Below are 17077 nucleotides of genomic sequence, written 5' to 3' on the forward strand. Positions count from 1 at the left end.
CCCCATCATTTGATGAAAATGAAAATAATCAACCTACAGAGACTAAATTCAAAGACACCCTGCAAATCAAAATGAAAAAATGATGCATTTTGCTGAAATTTCATTGCAGCGACTCAAAATGGTAGTTTGTATGGCCCCTGTGTGCTTGTATGCATGCCTGACAACGTCGGGGCATGATTGTAATGAGACGATGGATGGTATCTTGGGGTATTTCCTCCCAGATCTGGACCAGGGCATCACTGAGCTCCTGGACAGCCTGAGGTGCAACCTGGCAGTGTCGGATGGACCGAAATATGATATCCCAGAGGTGTTATATTGGATTTAGGTCAGGCAAGTGTGGGGTTTTATCAATTCCTTCATCCTCCAAGAACTGCCTGCATACTCTCGCCACATGAGGCCAGGCATTGTCATGCACCAGGAGGAACCCAGGACCCATTGCACCAGCATAGGGTCTGACAATGGGTCCAAGGACTTCATACCGATACCTAATGACAGTCAGGGTGCCATGGTCTAGCCTGTAGAGGTCTGTGCATCACTCCATAGATATGCCTCCCTGGGCCATCACTGACCCACCACCAAAATGGTCATGCTGAATGATGTTACAGGCAGCATAAAGTTCTCTATGGCTTCGCCAGGCCCTTTCACACCTGTCACATGTGCTCAGGGTGAACCTGCTCTCATCCGTGAAAAGCACAGGGCGCCAGTGGTGGACCTGCCAATTCTGGTGTTCAATGGCAAATGCCAATTAAGCTCTATGGTGCAGCACAGTGAGCACAGGGCCCACTAGAGGGTTTCAGGCCCACAAGAGGGTGTCGGGCCCTCAGGCCACCCTCATGAAATCTGTTTCTGATTGTTTGGTCAGAGACATTCACACCAGTGGCCTGCTGGAGGTCATTTTTTAGGGCTCTGGCAGTGCTCATCCTGTTCCTCCTTGCACAAAGGAGCAGATACTGTTCCTGCTAATGGGTTAAGGACCTTCTACAGCCCTGTCCAGCTCACCTAAAGTAACTGCCTGTCTCCTGGAATCTCCTCCATGCTCTTGAGACTGTGCTGGGAGACACAGCAAACCTTCTGGTAATGGCACATATTGATGTGCCATCCTGGAGAAGTTGGACTGCCTGCACAACCTCTGTAGAGTCCAGGTATCGTCTCATGCTACCAGTAGTGACACTAACCCTAGCCAAATGCAAAACTAGTGAAAAACAGTCATAAAAGATGAGTAGGGAAAAAAATGTCAGTGGTCTCCACCTGTAAAATCATTCCTTGTTTGGGGGTCCTTTCATTGTTACCGATCTAGTGTTGTTAATTTTATTAACACCAAAGCAGCTGAAACTGATTAACAACCCCCTCTGCTACTTAACTGACCAGATCAATATCCCAGGAGTTTAATTGTCTTGATGCTATACTCAGATTAAAAAGTGTTCCTTTAATTTTTTTGAGCAGTGTAGTTACATAGTTAGTCTGGCTGAAAAAAGACAAAGATCCATTCACTTCAACAAAAAAAAAAGTTGTAATCCTAAACCCACAGTTGATTCAGAGGAAGGCAAAAATCCCAGCAAAGCATGGTCGAATTTGCTCCTGTAGGGGAAAAAAATCCTTCCTGATCCCCCCGAGAGGTAATCGGACTTCCTTGGATCAACTTTACCTATAAATCTTAGTATCCAGTTATATTATGTGTATCTAGGAAAGAATCCAGGTCTTTTTTAAAGCAATCCACTGAGCTGGCCAGAACCAACTCTTGAGGGAGTCTATTCCACATTTTCACCACTCTTACTGTTAAATTTGTGTATTTGGAGATTAAATCTCTTTTCCTCCAGACAAAAAGAGTGAGCCCTTGCCCTCTGTGATGACCTAAGGGTGAATAACTCTACACTGAGTTCACTATATGAGCCACTATGAATACACGTTGATCATATTCTCTCTTAATCTCCTCTTCTCAAGAGAGAATAAATTCAGTTCCTCTAATCTTTTCTTATAGCTGATCTCCTCCATGCCTCTTATCAGTTTGGTTGCCCTTCTCTGTAATTTCTCCAGTTCTCCAATGTTTTTTTTGTGAATTGGTGCCCATAACTGAACTGAATATTCCATATGAGGTCTTACTAATGATTTGTACAGGGGTAATATGATATCTCTCTCTGGAGTCTATACCTCTTTTAATACAAGAGAGGGTTTTGCTCACTTTAGAAACCGCAGCTTGGCATTGAATTCCATTATTAAGCTTGTGATCTACCAGAACTCCCAGATCCTTCTCCACCATTGATTCCCCCAGTTGTACCCCCCCTAGTATGTATGATGCATGCATATTCTTAGCCCCCAAATGCATAACTTTACATTTATCAACATTAAACCTCTTTACTACATAGTTGCCCAATTAAACAGTGCATTGAGGTTGGCTTGTAACTACGTTATTCCACTGCAAAACTTGGTGTCATCTGCAAAGACTGAAACTGTATTTTTAATTTCAGACCCTATATAGTTTATAAATATATTAAAAAGTAAGGGTCCCAACACTGATGACTGATGACCCCAGACCATTCAGAGTATGAATCATTAACCACTACTCTCTGAATACGATCTTTTAGACAGTTTTCTATCCATTTACATACTGATTTTTCCAAGCCTGTAGACCTTACACATTATCTGTGTGTGGGGAACTGTGTCGAACGCTTTTGCAAAATCCAAGTATACCACGTCCACCGCCACCCCTGTGTCCAAGCTTTTGCTCACCTCCTCATAAAAAGAAATCAGATTTGTTTGACAACTTCTGTCTTTCATGAATCCATACTGTCTGGTGCGTAAAATATTTTTTTTCAACAAGAACTCATCTATGTGGTCCAGGGGCGGACTGGCAATAGGGGATCATGGGGCCTCTGTGTCCTTGCCCAAACTCAAAAAAGCCTATGAAAAAGGTACCAGAGGCATCTCATGGAGCCCCTCTACTGACCCCAGGCCCTCGGGCAGTGCCCGAGTTTCCAAATGGTCAGTCCACACCTGATGTGGTCTTTTATTAAACTCTCCAGTATCTTCCCAAATATAGATGGTAAACTAACAGGTCTATAATTACTTGGTAAAGATTTTGTTCCCTTTTTAAATGTAGGCACCACATTGGCCTTACACAAATCCAGTGGTACTATGCCAGTCATTAAAGAGTCCCTACAAATTAGAAACAACAGCTTTGAAATGACAGAGCTCAATTGTTTAAGGAGCCGTGGGTGTATGCCATCTGGTCCAGGTGCTTTATTCACCTTTATTCTGTCTAAACATTTCTGGATCCTATCAGTTGTGAGCCAATGTAGGTCATCTAGGGCTGTGTCAATACCATGCCCATTATGGACAAGAGCTCCCCCATGCTCCTTTGTATACACAGAGCTGAAGAAGGTATTTAATAAATTTGCTTTGTCTTTGTCCCCAGTCACCCACTCTAGATTATTTTGTAAAGGACCTACATGTTCAGACCAGACCTTTTTACTATTAATATATTTGAAGAATTTTTTGGGGTTTGTCCTGCTATTTCTTGCAATCTGTCATTCGTTTTCAATTATTGCTGTCTTGCTGTCCTTTTTACATACTCTGTTATATTCTTTGTAACGTTTAAACGATAACAGCATTCCTTCATTTTTATATGTAATAAAAGTTATTTTCTTATTATTTATAGCTTTTTTAACTTTGGCCATAAGCCACATGGGTTTGATTTTTAGCCTTTTAAACTTATTGCCCTTGCGAATATATTTTGCAGTTTTTTCACATACTGTCTTTTTGAAGAATTCCTATTTCTATTGTGTTCATCGATGCCAATATTCCCACCCAGTCTTAGTCTTGGAGAGCAGCTCTCAGCCTTGGAAAATTATCTCTCTTAAAGTTGAGCATTTTTATTTTTCCCATATGTGCTTGTTGTTTACAGCTAACAATAAATGAAATCATGTTATGGTCACTGCTACCCAGATGTTCTTTTATATGGACATTAGTAATAGGCTCTGCGTGGTTTGAGAATATCAGGTCCAGCAGAGCATCATTCCTAGTTGGGTCCTCTATGAACTATACCATAAAATTGTCCTGTTGTAGATTTATACATTTTTGCCCTTTAACTGTTCCTGCAGTGCCATTACTCCAGTAAATTTCCGGGTAGTTAAAATCCCCCATTATTATCACTGTCCCAACCCTTGTAGCGATTTCGATCTGTGCAAGGAGCTGAGTCTCTACTTCCTCATTAACACTTGGTGGCCTATAACAAACTCCAAACTTTTCTTTGGAGATTTGGATCACTCTATAGGAAGATCAAAGAAGAGGGAAATATTCCATGGCATACAGCACGTTCTGATGTAAGAGATTCTGGTGAGAAGACAGGAAAATTGGAGTACGAAGTTGTGCGCTGTTGTTTACACACAAAGACTTTAATTCATTGATACCTTTTGCACACGTATTTTGCATATTTTTTATTTTTGTACAAATGGTACCAATTCCAATGGTTGTTTGTTACATGGGCACCTTCTTATCACCTGCTATAACCCCATCTCTCCCCATTCCACACACCAATAAGGACTGACCCCTGTCTGATCTGTCTGTCCCATTATAATCTAATTCTCCCTCCCACCTCGATCCGAATTTAAATACTCCTTCAGCCATCCCATAAACCTCTCCCCCAGCACAGCAGATCCCCTTTCATTTAGGTGCAAACCATCTCTAGCATATAGGTTACACCCAAATGAAAAGTCAGCCCAGTGCCCTAGAAACCCAAATCCTTCCCTCTTACACCAGGTCTATAGCCATGCATTTAGTTCTCTAATCTTCCCCTGTCTTTCCTGATTTGCGCATGGCACAGGCAATATTTCAGAGAATATCACCTTGGAGGTCCTTCCCTTCAACTTGCAGCCTAGTTCTTGAAATTGATTCTTATGGACCCTCCACCTTCCATGTATTCTCTCATTGGTTCCTACATGGACCCAGCCCCACCCAGTAATTTATCAATTACTATCACATGTCGAACCCTGGCATCAGTTAAGGCGATCCTGGCGACAAATTATTCTATAAATCCTTCTAATTATAGAATTCCCTTTTACCACCAACTGTCTAGGCCTTCCTGCACTACCCTCACCACCTCTCCCAGATGATCTACCCTCCCGGCAGTTATGGATAGCAGTGACATCCAGGTCTACTACCCCTGAGCTTGCCACCCCCACATCTTAACCCAACTTGGCAAATCTGTTTGGGTACTCAAACCCAAGGCCGACCTTCTTTTTCTGTGAGCCCCTACCAATCACTCTTGCTACAGTAACCCATCTTCCTACCTGATAATCCTGACTAGCCCCTCCACCGTCCATATCAATCCCATTAGCTACCTGCTCAGAGAGCAGAAGACTCCTTTCAAGGTTATCAGTTCTCCCCAGTGTTGCAATTTGCTCCTCCAGATCTCTAACGCGAACTTCCTGAATATATTAGAATATAGGGTCCTTCCGGGAGGCTTCCTCCATTCACCATCGCCATTGGCTCTCACTGCTCTCAATCAAAGCCAGTGTACCAATGAGGGGGGGCGGGCCAAGCCTTATGGACGCATAGAGCTGGGCTTGGGAGTGAGTAAAGGAGCTGGTAAAGAGGAGGAACACTGGCGGGTGACCCTAGAAGAAGACGATTGGGGCTGCTCTGTGCAAAAACATTACACAAAGTAGGGTAGGTAAGTATAACATGTTTGTTTCTATTTTTTTGTTTTTTTTAAACTAAGCTTTTATATAACCTTAAGTTTAACTTTACTTACCCAACATTGCTTTACTTACCTAACACTACTGAGAATCTGCTTTGAGGTTACGTTATTTTCCTGCGCCAGTCTCATCATGTCCAGAACGGCTAAAGCTAGGCATTGTTCCTGAACATCTAAATTTTCTGGCACCTGCATGCGACCACTTATGAAATCATTGCGACACTGAAATGATATGATTAGATAATTTATCAAAAGGTTGTTATGATTCCAATGCGTGACAGTCCAGTAATCAGCGATTACCCCATGTTTCTCTCTTGCTTGGCATGACTTTCCTTGTATTGTTCTTGTCTAAATAAACCCATTTAACACAATATATTATGTTTACCTTCACATATAAGGCAATTATTAACTGGCACTAAGAATGCTTACCTCGTTTAAAGCCCCCCTATTCTTTGGGCCATATGCACACTGGAGCTACTAAACGCCTGTTTTCCAGATGTTTGACTTTTTTTCTGCCCTAAATGCCCCTCTTTGTTAGCCTATGTGTCCATGCACACATAGGTGTTTAGAGGAGTTCAGAGGCAGAGGAATTTAGAGGCAGAAATCTAAATGCACCAAAATCACATTGAGTATTGGCAGAAATAAAAGCTTGATGTGTGGAAAGGCTTCCTTGTGCGTGTTTAGTGCTTGAGCATTATTCTATTTCATATTTTATTCTTTTGGCCAATAAAGAACATTGACACCCAAGCACTTGATGCGTCTACATGCACCTAAGCGCATTACTGTGTTTCCAAGCATCGAGAGTTGTTTTTGTGTCAGGAGAAAGGTGTCTAACAGAGTTGGCCAAAGTGTCCAGTGTGCATGAGACCTTAGATGGTTTTGTATCCTCCAATTCATTTTAATTTATTCAAAATCTCTTTCTAACCTTTGTAAAATAAATTTTTAGAGATGGTCTCTCACCAAGCTCTATACATGTGGCAAGCAGTGCATCTGGTGGCATCATAATACTGGGTGTGTGCACAGGATGCCAGACCTAGGACCCCTAATCATGCTCTAATGTATGCACCCCCAAAAAGCAAACATCAACATCCATTTGTAAATGGTATACTCCTGCCTAGCATTTCAGGTTATGCTCTGATCTTTGGACCATTCACCCCAAAAAACCAAATGCCGGTTGAATGCTACCTGTCAGGTAGTGATTAGTAAAATCTGTCATAAAGGTCTTTTTTATGTTTTACTGTAAGCCCTCCTTTACATGGATGATTAGGACTGGTCTGTGAATTTTGGCAGCAAGAAATCAGATTCATGCAGCCAGAATCATGGGTGTTTAAGTTTAGCGTTGGTTGTTCATTGGTAAATGCACAAGTTACCTGCAGGTAGGGATGGATGATCACTGCTGGACCCAGAAAGATGCATCCAGACTCAGACATCTGTACCTAACCCCAGGTAACAGCTCCATGTGTGGACATATGCAAACTGCGATGGCTCTTCCCAGCCTGTCATTAATTTGTACAGGCCGCCGTTATTCGCATACACCTGTCATCTGTTCATTCTTGCCCCTGGAATCTGATGTATGATCCTAATTGCCTGTGTGAAGCAAGCCTAACATTTACCTGTATACTGTAAAGGAGGGATTACACTACAGAGTCCTGCAGTCTTACAAGTAATCACTGCATACTGAAGTTTTGTCTGTTTATCCCATTGAACTGTTCACAATTTTCTAATATTGAAGGAAGATTGTGTTCTTGTACTTACAGTACATAAAGTTTGTCTGAAAGTAGTTAGTGATAAAGAGTTCATGTCCTATTACCAGCCATCACTCTGCATACTTATATGTTCATTTGTTTTAATTTAGTATACTTTATCTATTGCTTCTTTCTATGAAATTAACCAACATTTATTGCTCTCATAGCTTCTTTTTTTTATCCTTTTTCCTCTATTTTCACCTGAAGATCTGACCAGTAACACACTTCCTGTAGTAGCGTGCCTCCACTCTGGATATAGAAGCAACAGATATACCTTTGGACAGCAGCATTGTCAGTTGGGGAGAGGGTAGAATTAGATGCACTAGCCAATTTTAGATGGACTTAACAAATTAAAAATGAATGCTAACAGTTTATAAGCAGTCACAGCAATAATTCTTTTTTTTTTCCTTTTGAGATAAAGGTTTTTCATAACTTACAAAAAGGCTGACCATTGTAAACACCCCCGTCAGTTATAAATGGTTTGTCTCATCCCTCTAACTGCCACTTTTATTTGATCTGTTGAAAAATAACCGGGGAGTTGAAAAATAACAGATTTACTGGCTTGATCACCAGGTGAAAAGTAAAGGAAAAAGGCCCAAAAATAGAAAAGTGATGAAGCCACCACATCTAAAAATTGGTAAGCTATAATGTTACATTTTTATTTTTTGGTTTAGTACCACTGAGCCCTGATTCACACTGTTTCTGTGAGATTTCCGCACCACATCATAATCGCACCCTGTTCATGCGAACTGCTGTGGGTGTGCATTTTAAGTTAACAACACCCCAAAATCGGTTCGCAAAATGTGGTGCAATGTGCAGAATTGGATCACATGGGTGTGAACAGCCATGCGATCCGATTCTGGTGCAGACAAAAAAAAAGGGTCCTGCACTATTTTGGTGCGGATGCAGTGCGATTTGAGCCATACAAAATGTATGGCTCAAATTGCACCGCACAGAAATCGCATGTGTTTTGCAGAGGAATGTGATGCGGTTCCTGTGCGAATCACTTGTGATGTGCCGCACCAATCAGTGTGAATCAGGGCTAAGAGTTTTAAGAATAGAGTACCAGAAAACACAACAGCAATATTGGTTTCTGTCTGGTCAACAATCATTCAATATTTACTGTATAGTAATATTTACTGTATACTGTAGCTCTGAACACCAATTATATTATTATCATAATATTGTTATTATTATTAGGGTTGCACCGATAACATTTTTTATCGCTGAGTACGAGTACTCGGTACTTGTACTTAAGTACTCGCCGATACCAGTTTCCAATACCTTTGCGGTTTAATCTGAGCCCATACAAAATGAACTGGCTCAAATTGCACGGTAAAGAATTGCATGTGATTTTAGCAGGAAGCAGTGTGATTACTGTCTGAATCACATGCGGTTTCCCTGCAGGTTTGGTGCGATTTGCAGTGTGATTTGAGCCCTTATTAAATGAATCGCTCAAATTGCACTGCAAATCGCACTGCACCCACAGAGAACCCACAAGTGATTCAGACAGGAATCGCACCACATTCCTAAAACACGTGATTCTTTGCAGTGCGATTTGAGCCCATTCACTTTGCATGGGCTCAAATCACACTCAAAGGTATTGGTTTCAGTAATCCGAGTAGTCGTGCAAATCCTTAGCATTGGCACCAATACCTATATCGGTATTGGTATCGGTGCAACCCTAATTTTTATTATCATTTACAGCAATATATCACATTGATTTTCATGCCACCAGATAGTATTCTTTACTTTATTATTATTAGCACTTTCCAGGGCTCACAATATAGAAAGGGGTGTATATTTTAGCACGATCTGTCCAATGAGAATGGACTTCTTGATGTCCTATGTTTTTTTTCACTCGCCACAAAAAAGTGCCCCCCAACTATTACATTGTATTGGACAGGAAAGTGAAATATATGAGGAGGGAAAAAAAATACTTACTTTAAAAAAGAATAAACATATAAAATGGGTTTACAATTTAGGTCCAAATCACACTAGTGCTTTGATCCGTGCCTTAGTGCAGCTGTAAAATGCAGTTCTACGCAAGGACACCTAAAAAGAAATTGATTATTGCTGTATGTGATCTGCTCGCACCACAACGCTGCATTAGCTCGAGTTGCATTGCATTTCATTGAAATGCAATTTGTATGCCTTTTAAGGCAATGCAGGTCAATGCTGGCAAAATGCAGGTCAACACAGCGCAATGCAAGTAATTTACAAAGCAATGCTTTGTGATTTATTTTGTGACCCACAGGATGTGATGTCACAGAAAATCCTGCGAAATGCAGTGTATTTTAACGTGCGCTAAAACGTACGTCGATGAGCGTCAATACATGCATCAGGTTAAAATGTGACAAAAATGCTTGGAAATGCACTTGCATTTTTCATGCATTTTTGAACAAGTCACTGTGAATTCAGCCTTACAGGTATTTTGTATGAAGGATTTAACATGCAACACTGCAATAAACTCACTTGTGCAAAAAGATAGTCTATTACTTGATAGCTGAGAATAGGGTCAGGAGACAGACTCATCATGCTGCAGCGGGAGGTTTTTGCTCCACCTGTACCAATCCACTCAGGAAAAAAGAACCTTTGAATTGATAAATATGCGTTAGATTAATAAATCATAAACAATTAAAAACATGAAAACACAGCAGAGTGTGTGTGTATATATATATATATACAGTCATGGCCGAAATTGTTGGCACCCTTGATATTTTTCCTGAAAATCAAGTATTTCACACAAAAAAGGTATTGCATTAACACATGTTTTGCTATACACATGTTTATTCCCTTTGTATGTATTGGAACAAATATAAAACAGAGGCAGAAAAGCAAATATGACATAATGTCACACAAAACCCCAAAAATGGGCTGGACAAAAGTATTGGCACCCTTAACTTAATATTTGGTTGCACACCCTTTGGAAAACATAACTGAAATCAGTCGCTTCCTATAACCATCAATAAGCTTCTGACACCTCTCACCCGGAATTTTGGACCACTCTTCCTTTGCAAACAGCTCCAGGTCTCTCTTATTGGAAGGACACCTTTTCCCAACAGCAATTTTAAGATCTCTCCACAGGTGTTCAATGGGATTTAGATCTGGGCTCATTGCTGGCCACTTCAGAACTCTCCAGCGCTTCTTTGCCATCCATTTCTGAGTGCTTTTTGACGTATGTTTGGGGTCATTGTCCTGCTGGAAGACCCAGGATCTTGGACGCAAACCCAGCTTTCTGACACTGGGCCCTACAGTGCGACCCAAAATCCTTTGGTAATCCTCAGATTTCATGATGCCTTGCACACAGTCAAGGCACCCAGTGCCAGAGGCAGCAAAACAACCCCAAAACATCATTGAACCTCCACCATATTTTACCGTAGGTACTGTGTTTTGTTCTTTGTAGGCCTCATTCCGTTTTCGGTAAACAGTAGAATGATGTGCTTTACCGAAAAGCTCTATCTTGGTCTCATCTGTCCACAAGACGTTTTCCCAGAAGGCTTTTGGCTTACTCAAGTACATTTTGGCAAACTGTAGTCTTGCTTTTTTATGTCTCTGTGTCAGCAGTGGGGTCCTCCTGGGTCTCCTGCCATAGCGTTTCATTTCATTTAAATGTCGACGGATAGTTCGCGCTGACACTGATGCTCCCTGAGCCTGCAGGACAGCTTGAATGTCTTTGGAACATGTTTGGGGCTGCTTATCCACCATCCGGACTATTCTGCGTTGCAATCTTTCATCAATTTTCCTCATCCGTCCACGACCAGGGAGATTAGCTACAGTGCCATGGGTTGCAAACTTCTTGATAATGTTGCGCACTGTGGACAAAGGCAAATCTAGTTCTCTGGAGATGGACTTGTAACCTTGAGATTGTTGATATTTTGCCACAATTTTGGTTCTCAGGTCCTCAGACAGTTCTCGTCTCCTCTTTCTGTTGTCCATGCTTAGTGTGGCACAGACAGACACACAATGCAAAGGTTAAGTGAACGTCTCTCCTTTTTATCTGCTTTCAGGTGTGATTTCTATATTGCCCACACCTGTTACTTGCCCCAGGTGAGTTTACAGGAGCATCACATGCTTGTAACATTCTTATTTATCCGCAGTTGTGAAAGGGTGCCAATACTTTTGTCCAGCCCATTTTTGGAGGTTTGTGTGACATTATGTCGAATTTGCTTTCTTTCCTCCCTTTTTTTGTTTTGTCCCAATACACACAAAGGGAATAAACATGTGTATAGCAAAACATGTGTTAATGCAATACGTTTCGTGAGAAATACATGATTTCCTGGAGAAATATCAAGGGTGCCAACAATTTCGGCCATGACTGTATATATATACTTTTTTTATATGTATTTTTTTTGGGAGGGTGGGTTAACTTTTTAGTCTGAGTATATATCTTTGTTTGTCCCACTTACTGTTGACTGACTCACTGCTTCTGCTTATATAGTTACATAGTCAAGTTGAAAAAAGGCACAAGTCCATCAAGTTCAACTATTAGAGGGGGGGAAAAATATACATAATCGTTTAGATACACAATCCTATAGTTGATATCAGGGCTGCTGTTAGAAACCACGGGGCCCCATACAGCCAGCCTGACAGATCCCCCCCCCCCCAAAAAAAAAAACACGGTTTACTAGGCTTCAGTTATGAATGAACACAGCGAATGATTGGTACCGATCACTCATTGTATTAATTTCGGAAAGAAAGGGGCAAGTAATGTGACTTATTTACCAGACCCTTCCCCCACTCTCCATCCTGAAAGATCCTGCTGTGTGCTTGCAGCTGCCGATGGTACAGAGAGGAGGGAAGCCGGCAGCACTGAGGGGGTGGGGGCCTGCGCAGCAGGGGGAAATGTAAGGTGCGCAGGGAAGGTGATGGGTGCGGTGTGTGTGTGTGTGGGGGGGGGGGGGAATTACTGGATCTGATCCCTTGTATGGCTCTTTTAAAGCAGCTCAAAGCCAGCAGGAGGGAGAGGAGGAGAAGCCAGTTTAAGCTGCTGCAGAGGCAGCCATACAGGGGATCAGTTCCAGTAATCATCCCCCCCGCTGTGCTGATCACTGAGGACTGGTGGTACTCCCTTATCCACGGCCCTGGTTGATATAGAGGGAGGCAAAAAAAAACAATAACAAATGATCCAATTTTCTCCAGCGGGGGGAAAAATTCCTTTTTGATCCCCCAAGTGGCAATTAGATATTTCCTGGATCAACCTTACCTATAAATATTAGTGTCCAGTTTTATTTTGTGTATCTAGCAAAGAATCCAGGCCAAGCTTCAACTATTCTTTTAGTAAAATAAGTTTAGATTGGTTTTGAACTTTCTTCTAGCTAGTTTAAAGTCATGTCCCCGTGTTCTTGATCTGGGCTTCATTTACTCACGCCCTCAATGTTGGGATTGATATACTAAATGCAATTAGGCTGTTCCCTTTACACGGGAAGTTTCCCAAGAGCATAGTGATTGCACTGAAATTTCATTTTGCAAAGAATACCCAGGCACCAAGGAACATAGGAAAAAAAAATTATTTTTTTTGCACGTGATTGGATGATAGAAGTCAGAAGAGCGTCACCTTATTCACTAAGCTCTGGGTAAAATTCCCATTGTTAACAGTCGAATAACCTTTAGTAAATCAACACCATTGCATACAAAGCTGCTACAAGGGACAACAGTGTGTTCTTGCCAAAGTGTGTCCCTGACAGCGGCCTGATCTGGGTCAAGGACTTACGACCTGTTTCTGCAAGTCAATCTACTCTGCTAATTTAGTTTGTCATTGGTGAGGTCACATATACATCATGAGCACAACAAACATGTTCCAGTTAGTATGTAAGCAACGATAACGACCTTACATAAAATAATCTTATCAATAGGTGTTTTAGGCTGGCTTTACAACTATGCACTGCAGCATGAGCCTTTCAATGTGCTGCTTTGTAACACATGGTACTCCAGGTGATGCATTGTAATTCTGTTAAGGATGGCACCCCAACACAGAAGTACACTAGGGGCTAATGAACCCACATTGTATGCACCACAATGCACACGCCATGCATAATGGTGACCCGCATTAAAAAACAGTGCAGGTCCAGTTTTGCTTCAGTTGCTGCACATTCATTGTCAGCTCTTTTTAACTGAATGTGCTGCCTTAACATGATGCAGTGTACAGTGCAAAATATGCACATTGGCATGTCTGTGGTATTTCACCCCAATGGAATATATAGGCGTGAAGAGCCCTTAACCTCCCTAGTGGTATGATTATGTCAGTATTTCTGTGCTCAAAGCGGTACATTTCAATGGAAATATGTTGTTTTTTTATTGTAGGCCTGTAATTCTTAGGAATAACTCACTGAAATCTGTTTAAACAAGAGTCTAGTATACATCCTGGGTGCAATAAAGTTTAATAAATTAAATCATAAATTATAATATAATAAAAAATTATAATATAATAATAAATTAAATACTGTAATCAAACGGATCTCTGTCCACACAATATTATATAGACACTGCATTTTGTTTTAGAAAACATCACAGGTGCGGTAAATTTTGAAACACGGGACTGCACAAAGTCCGACATCGCAATCAGGACAGTGGAACCTCGTTTCCTTGCGGATTTTTTTCCACTCTCATCTCACCGAGAGCAACATACCACGCACATCTGTGTAGCTGCTGCCTTTTTTTTTGGGTTGGTGGGATGTGGTCCATAAAATGACGTCCAGTCAGACATTCTGGGTTGACAACTCCCACAGCACGTCATCCGGATCTACCCACAGACACTGATGGTGTTTGATGCTTGAGGAAAATGGATTCCGCCACCTCCCATGGTGCTGTTGTAGTCAATGACAACATGGGGCTTCTGGATGTTTTTCCCACCTTTTGTTTTGGAGGCATTGTGATCGGTACTCATTAGGCACACATCCTTCTTGTCCCGCCATCTCAGTGCAATCATTTTGCCTTTATGCCAGGCAACTAATTCTCCCGACTTCAGTTTGTTTTTTGCAAACATGGTTGGTGGATTGCGCCGGTTAGCCCGAATGGTTCCATATGCATCCGTTTTGTGTTAAAGAAGAACCTCGTAAAGTTCTGGAGAGGTGTAGAAATTGTCCATCATTACACAGTAGCCTTGGTTTAGCAGAGGCTAAATCAGTGACAGGACGGAAGATGTTGCCATCCCGTAGTTGCTGTACTTGGGATCAAATTTTGTGCCTTTGCCGGTGTATATGACTGTATTCCAGATGTAGCCGGTAGAGGATTCGCACAGCAGATAGGATTTGACACCAAATCGTGCTCTCTTGGATGCGATATATTGTATCCAGCTGAGCCTTCCTTTGTAGGCCATTAGACCTTTGTCTATGCTAATGTCTCTCTCTGGCACATAGCTCTGCTGGAAATTTCTTACAATTATTTGGGAGACTTCCCAAATTTGTTTTAGCTTGGGAGCTGGATGAGTTGATTCATCAAAATCCTCATTATTTGCAAAGTGCAAAAATTTCATAATGAGGGAAAAGCTGTACTCCGACATGACGGTGCCAAAGAACGGTGTGGCAAGCATTTTGTTGGTGGTCCAGTACCACTTCTGCAGCAGTTTCCCCACCACTCCTTGTAGAATAATTAGGCCAAGAAACAGCCAAATGTCCTCTTTGGTGACAGGTTCCCACTTTCTGCTTCGTGAAAACTTGCTGTATGGAGCAGCTAGATGTTGCGTTGCATACCTATTTGTCTATGTCACAATAATTTCAATAACCTCATCAGTCAGAAACAATTCCAAGTACGCCAAGGGGTTGTCACCTTCAACGTGGATTTTCATACCAGGCACGCCGGTAAATGGAAATCTTGGCAGCGCTGGCGTATCGCAATCAATAGTGCACCACGTGCCCAGATCACTCATGTCAGTCTCAGATTCGCCGCTGTCTTCACCTTCGGTGTCTGAAGACAAATTGCCACATGAGTCACTATTGCTAAATTCAAGTAGCTCCTCACTGTCGCTGTTCGCTAGCTCATCATAAACCGCTTTAGCGCTAGTGAGGCGCTTTTTGGAAGCCATGAGCTCAAAACTGTTTTTAAGGAAAAAATGTCACCAGCACACCGAGGATCACCAATACGGGTCCAAAGGTTTTAATAAACCATCACATAGTTACAGCAAGGCAACGTTTCGGAGTCTCACAGGACCCCTTCATCAGGCATGTGACGTCACATGCCTGATGAAGGGGTCCTGTGAGACTCCGAAACGTTGCCTTGCTGTAACTATGTGATGGTTTATTAAAACCTTTGGACCCGTATTGGTGATCCTCGGTGTGCTGGTGACATTTTTTCCTTGCTGATTTTGTTCGGTTCCAGCCGACGGTCACTGCAGCACCCACTCATACACACAGCCATTTTTTAACGCAGGAACGTGTGCGTTTGGATCATATACTTGCAAAACTGTTTTTAGTCACAGAAACTGAAAAACTGCACTATGGAAATATCTGAGGTAAAGTTACAATGTATGCACTAGAGTAACACTTTATTTTGACACTGATCTATTTTTATAACTCTCGCCTCTTGCAAGCCCCGCCCCCTGATGGCACAGGACGGCAGACTCACGCTGATCACACTGATCAGCGTGAGATACCAGGGAAGCAGGGAAGGAGACTGGGGACGGATGGAGGGGATGGCTGCATGCGGCTCAGGACCTGGGACACGGATCGGCACCAGGTAATTAGTTTGCGGTGAACCCGAGTCTGGCTCGGGGTTACAGCTTTTGACAGCTAGATTTAACCCTGAGCCAGATTTGGGAAAACTGAGGGTGGAACATGTAACATGTTCCCAATGCTTCAGCCACTGCTGGATCCTCCCCTCCCTGAGACAGAAGTATGGGAAGAAGTTCCCTGTGCAAGCTGTCACTTTTTAAAAATACGGTGACCATGTGGGGCTCCGCCCACACAGACATGTCATTCATTCACAGCATTCTGTGAATGATAGAACTATAAGTCCCAACAGCCTTAGCGGTTGTCGGCTTGTAGTTTTCAATGAACTACCACGGCGCTGTGGAGCACTGTGGTAGTTCATTGAATCTTCCTGTCAGTATATCTGTTTGCCAGTACATCCCGTAACAGCAAAGTAGATATACTAATAGTCAAAGGTCCTACTGCGCTATAAATGGAAGTAAACCTAGCCTAAAGCTGCCAACACTCAACAACTGATACCAAAAACAGTGTAAATTATATATATAAATAGTGTAGCGCTCATAATTAATATGGGACACAGATATTTATTTTAGGTTGGCACTATTTATACATTTTTACACTATTGCTATGGAGAGTTATAATGTATGAATTTAGATTTTTTTTAGGGCTGCAAAGTAGATATACTGAGAGGTCTGCGGGAGATCTGTTGATCACTGGTGCAATGCTTTACAGCAGAGCTCAACATTTCAAGTCCTGAGCTACTAGCCACGCCTAAAGAGTTACTCACCACTGGTTGCTCCACCATACCCCTACTCTGCTCCACCCCTAATTCCGCCCCTAAACACACCCTTGTAAATTATGTCGTAAAATGACACTGTTAAATGATTTATGCAGAATAAAGTTACAAAAAGAAATATAACCAACAAAAACTTTAACCGCTTTAGCTCCACCCCATAGCAGAAATACTGTTACAGGGTGGCAGCTGTGCGCAAAAT

At 42.0% G+C, this 17077-nt stretch overlaps 1 protein-coding gene across 1 annotated transcript in view; it reads right to left on the minus strand.

The window, feature by feature from the left end:
* Positions 1–17077, minus strand: part of JAK3 (Janus kinase 3) — a 106565-nt gene that overhangs the window by 77572 nt on the left and 11916 nt on the right. Inside the window, exons 4-5 of the mRNA XM_089667402.1 lie at positions 9913–10030; positions 5769–5914 (exon numbers count right to left, since the gene is read on the minus strand). Coding sequence (XP_089523528.1) covers positions 5769–5914; positions 9913–10030 — 264 coding nt within the window. The remainder of the gene's footprint in view (positions 1–5768; positions 5915–9912; positions 10031–17077) is intronic.

Source organism: Staurois parvus, unplaced genomic scaffold (genome assembly GCF_062004578.1).
Source record: "Staurois parvus isolate SC_StPar_1 unplaced genomic scaffold, SC_StPar_1.0 ptg000053l, whole genome shotgun sequence".
Taxonomy (NCBI): Eukaryota; Metazoa; Chordata; class Amphibia; order Anura; family Ranidae; genus Staurois; species Staurois parvus.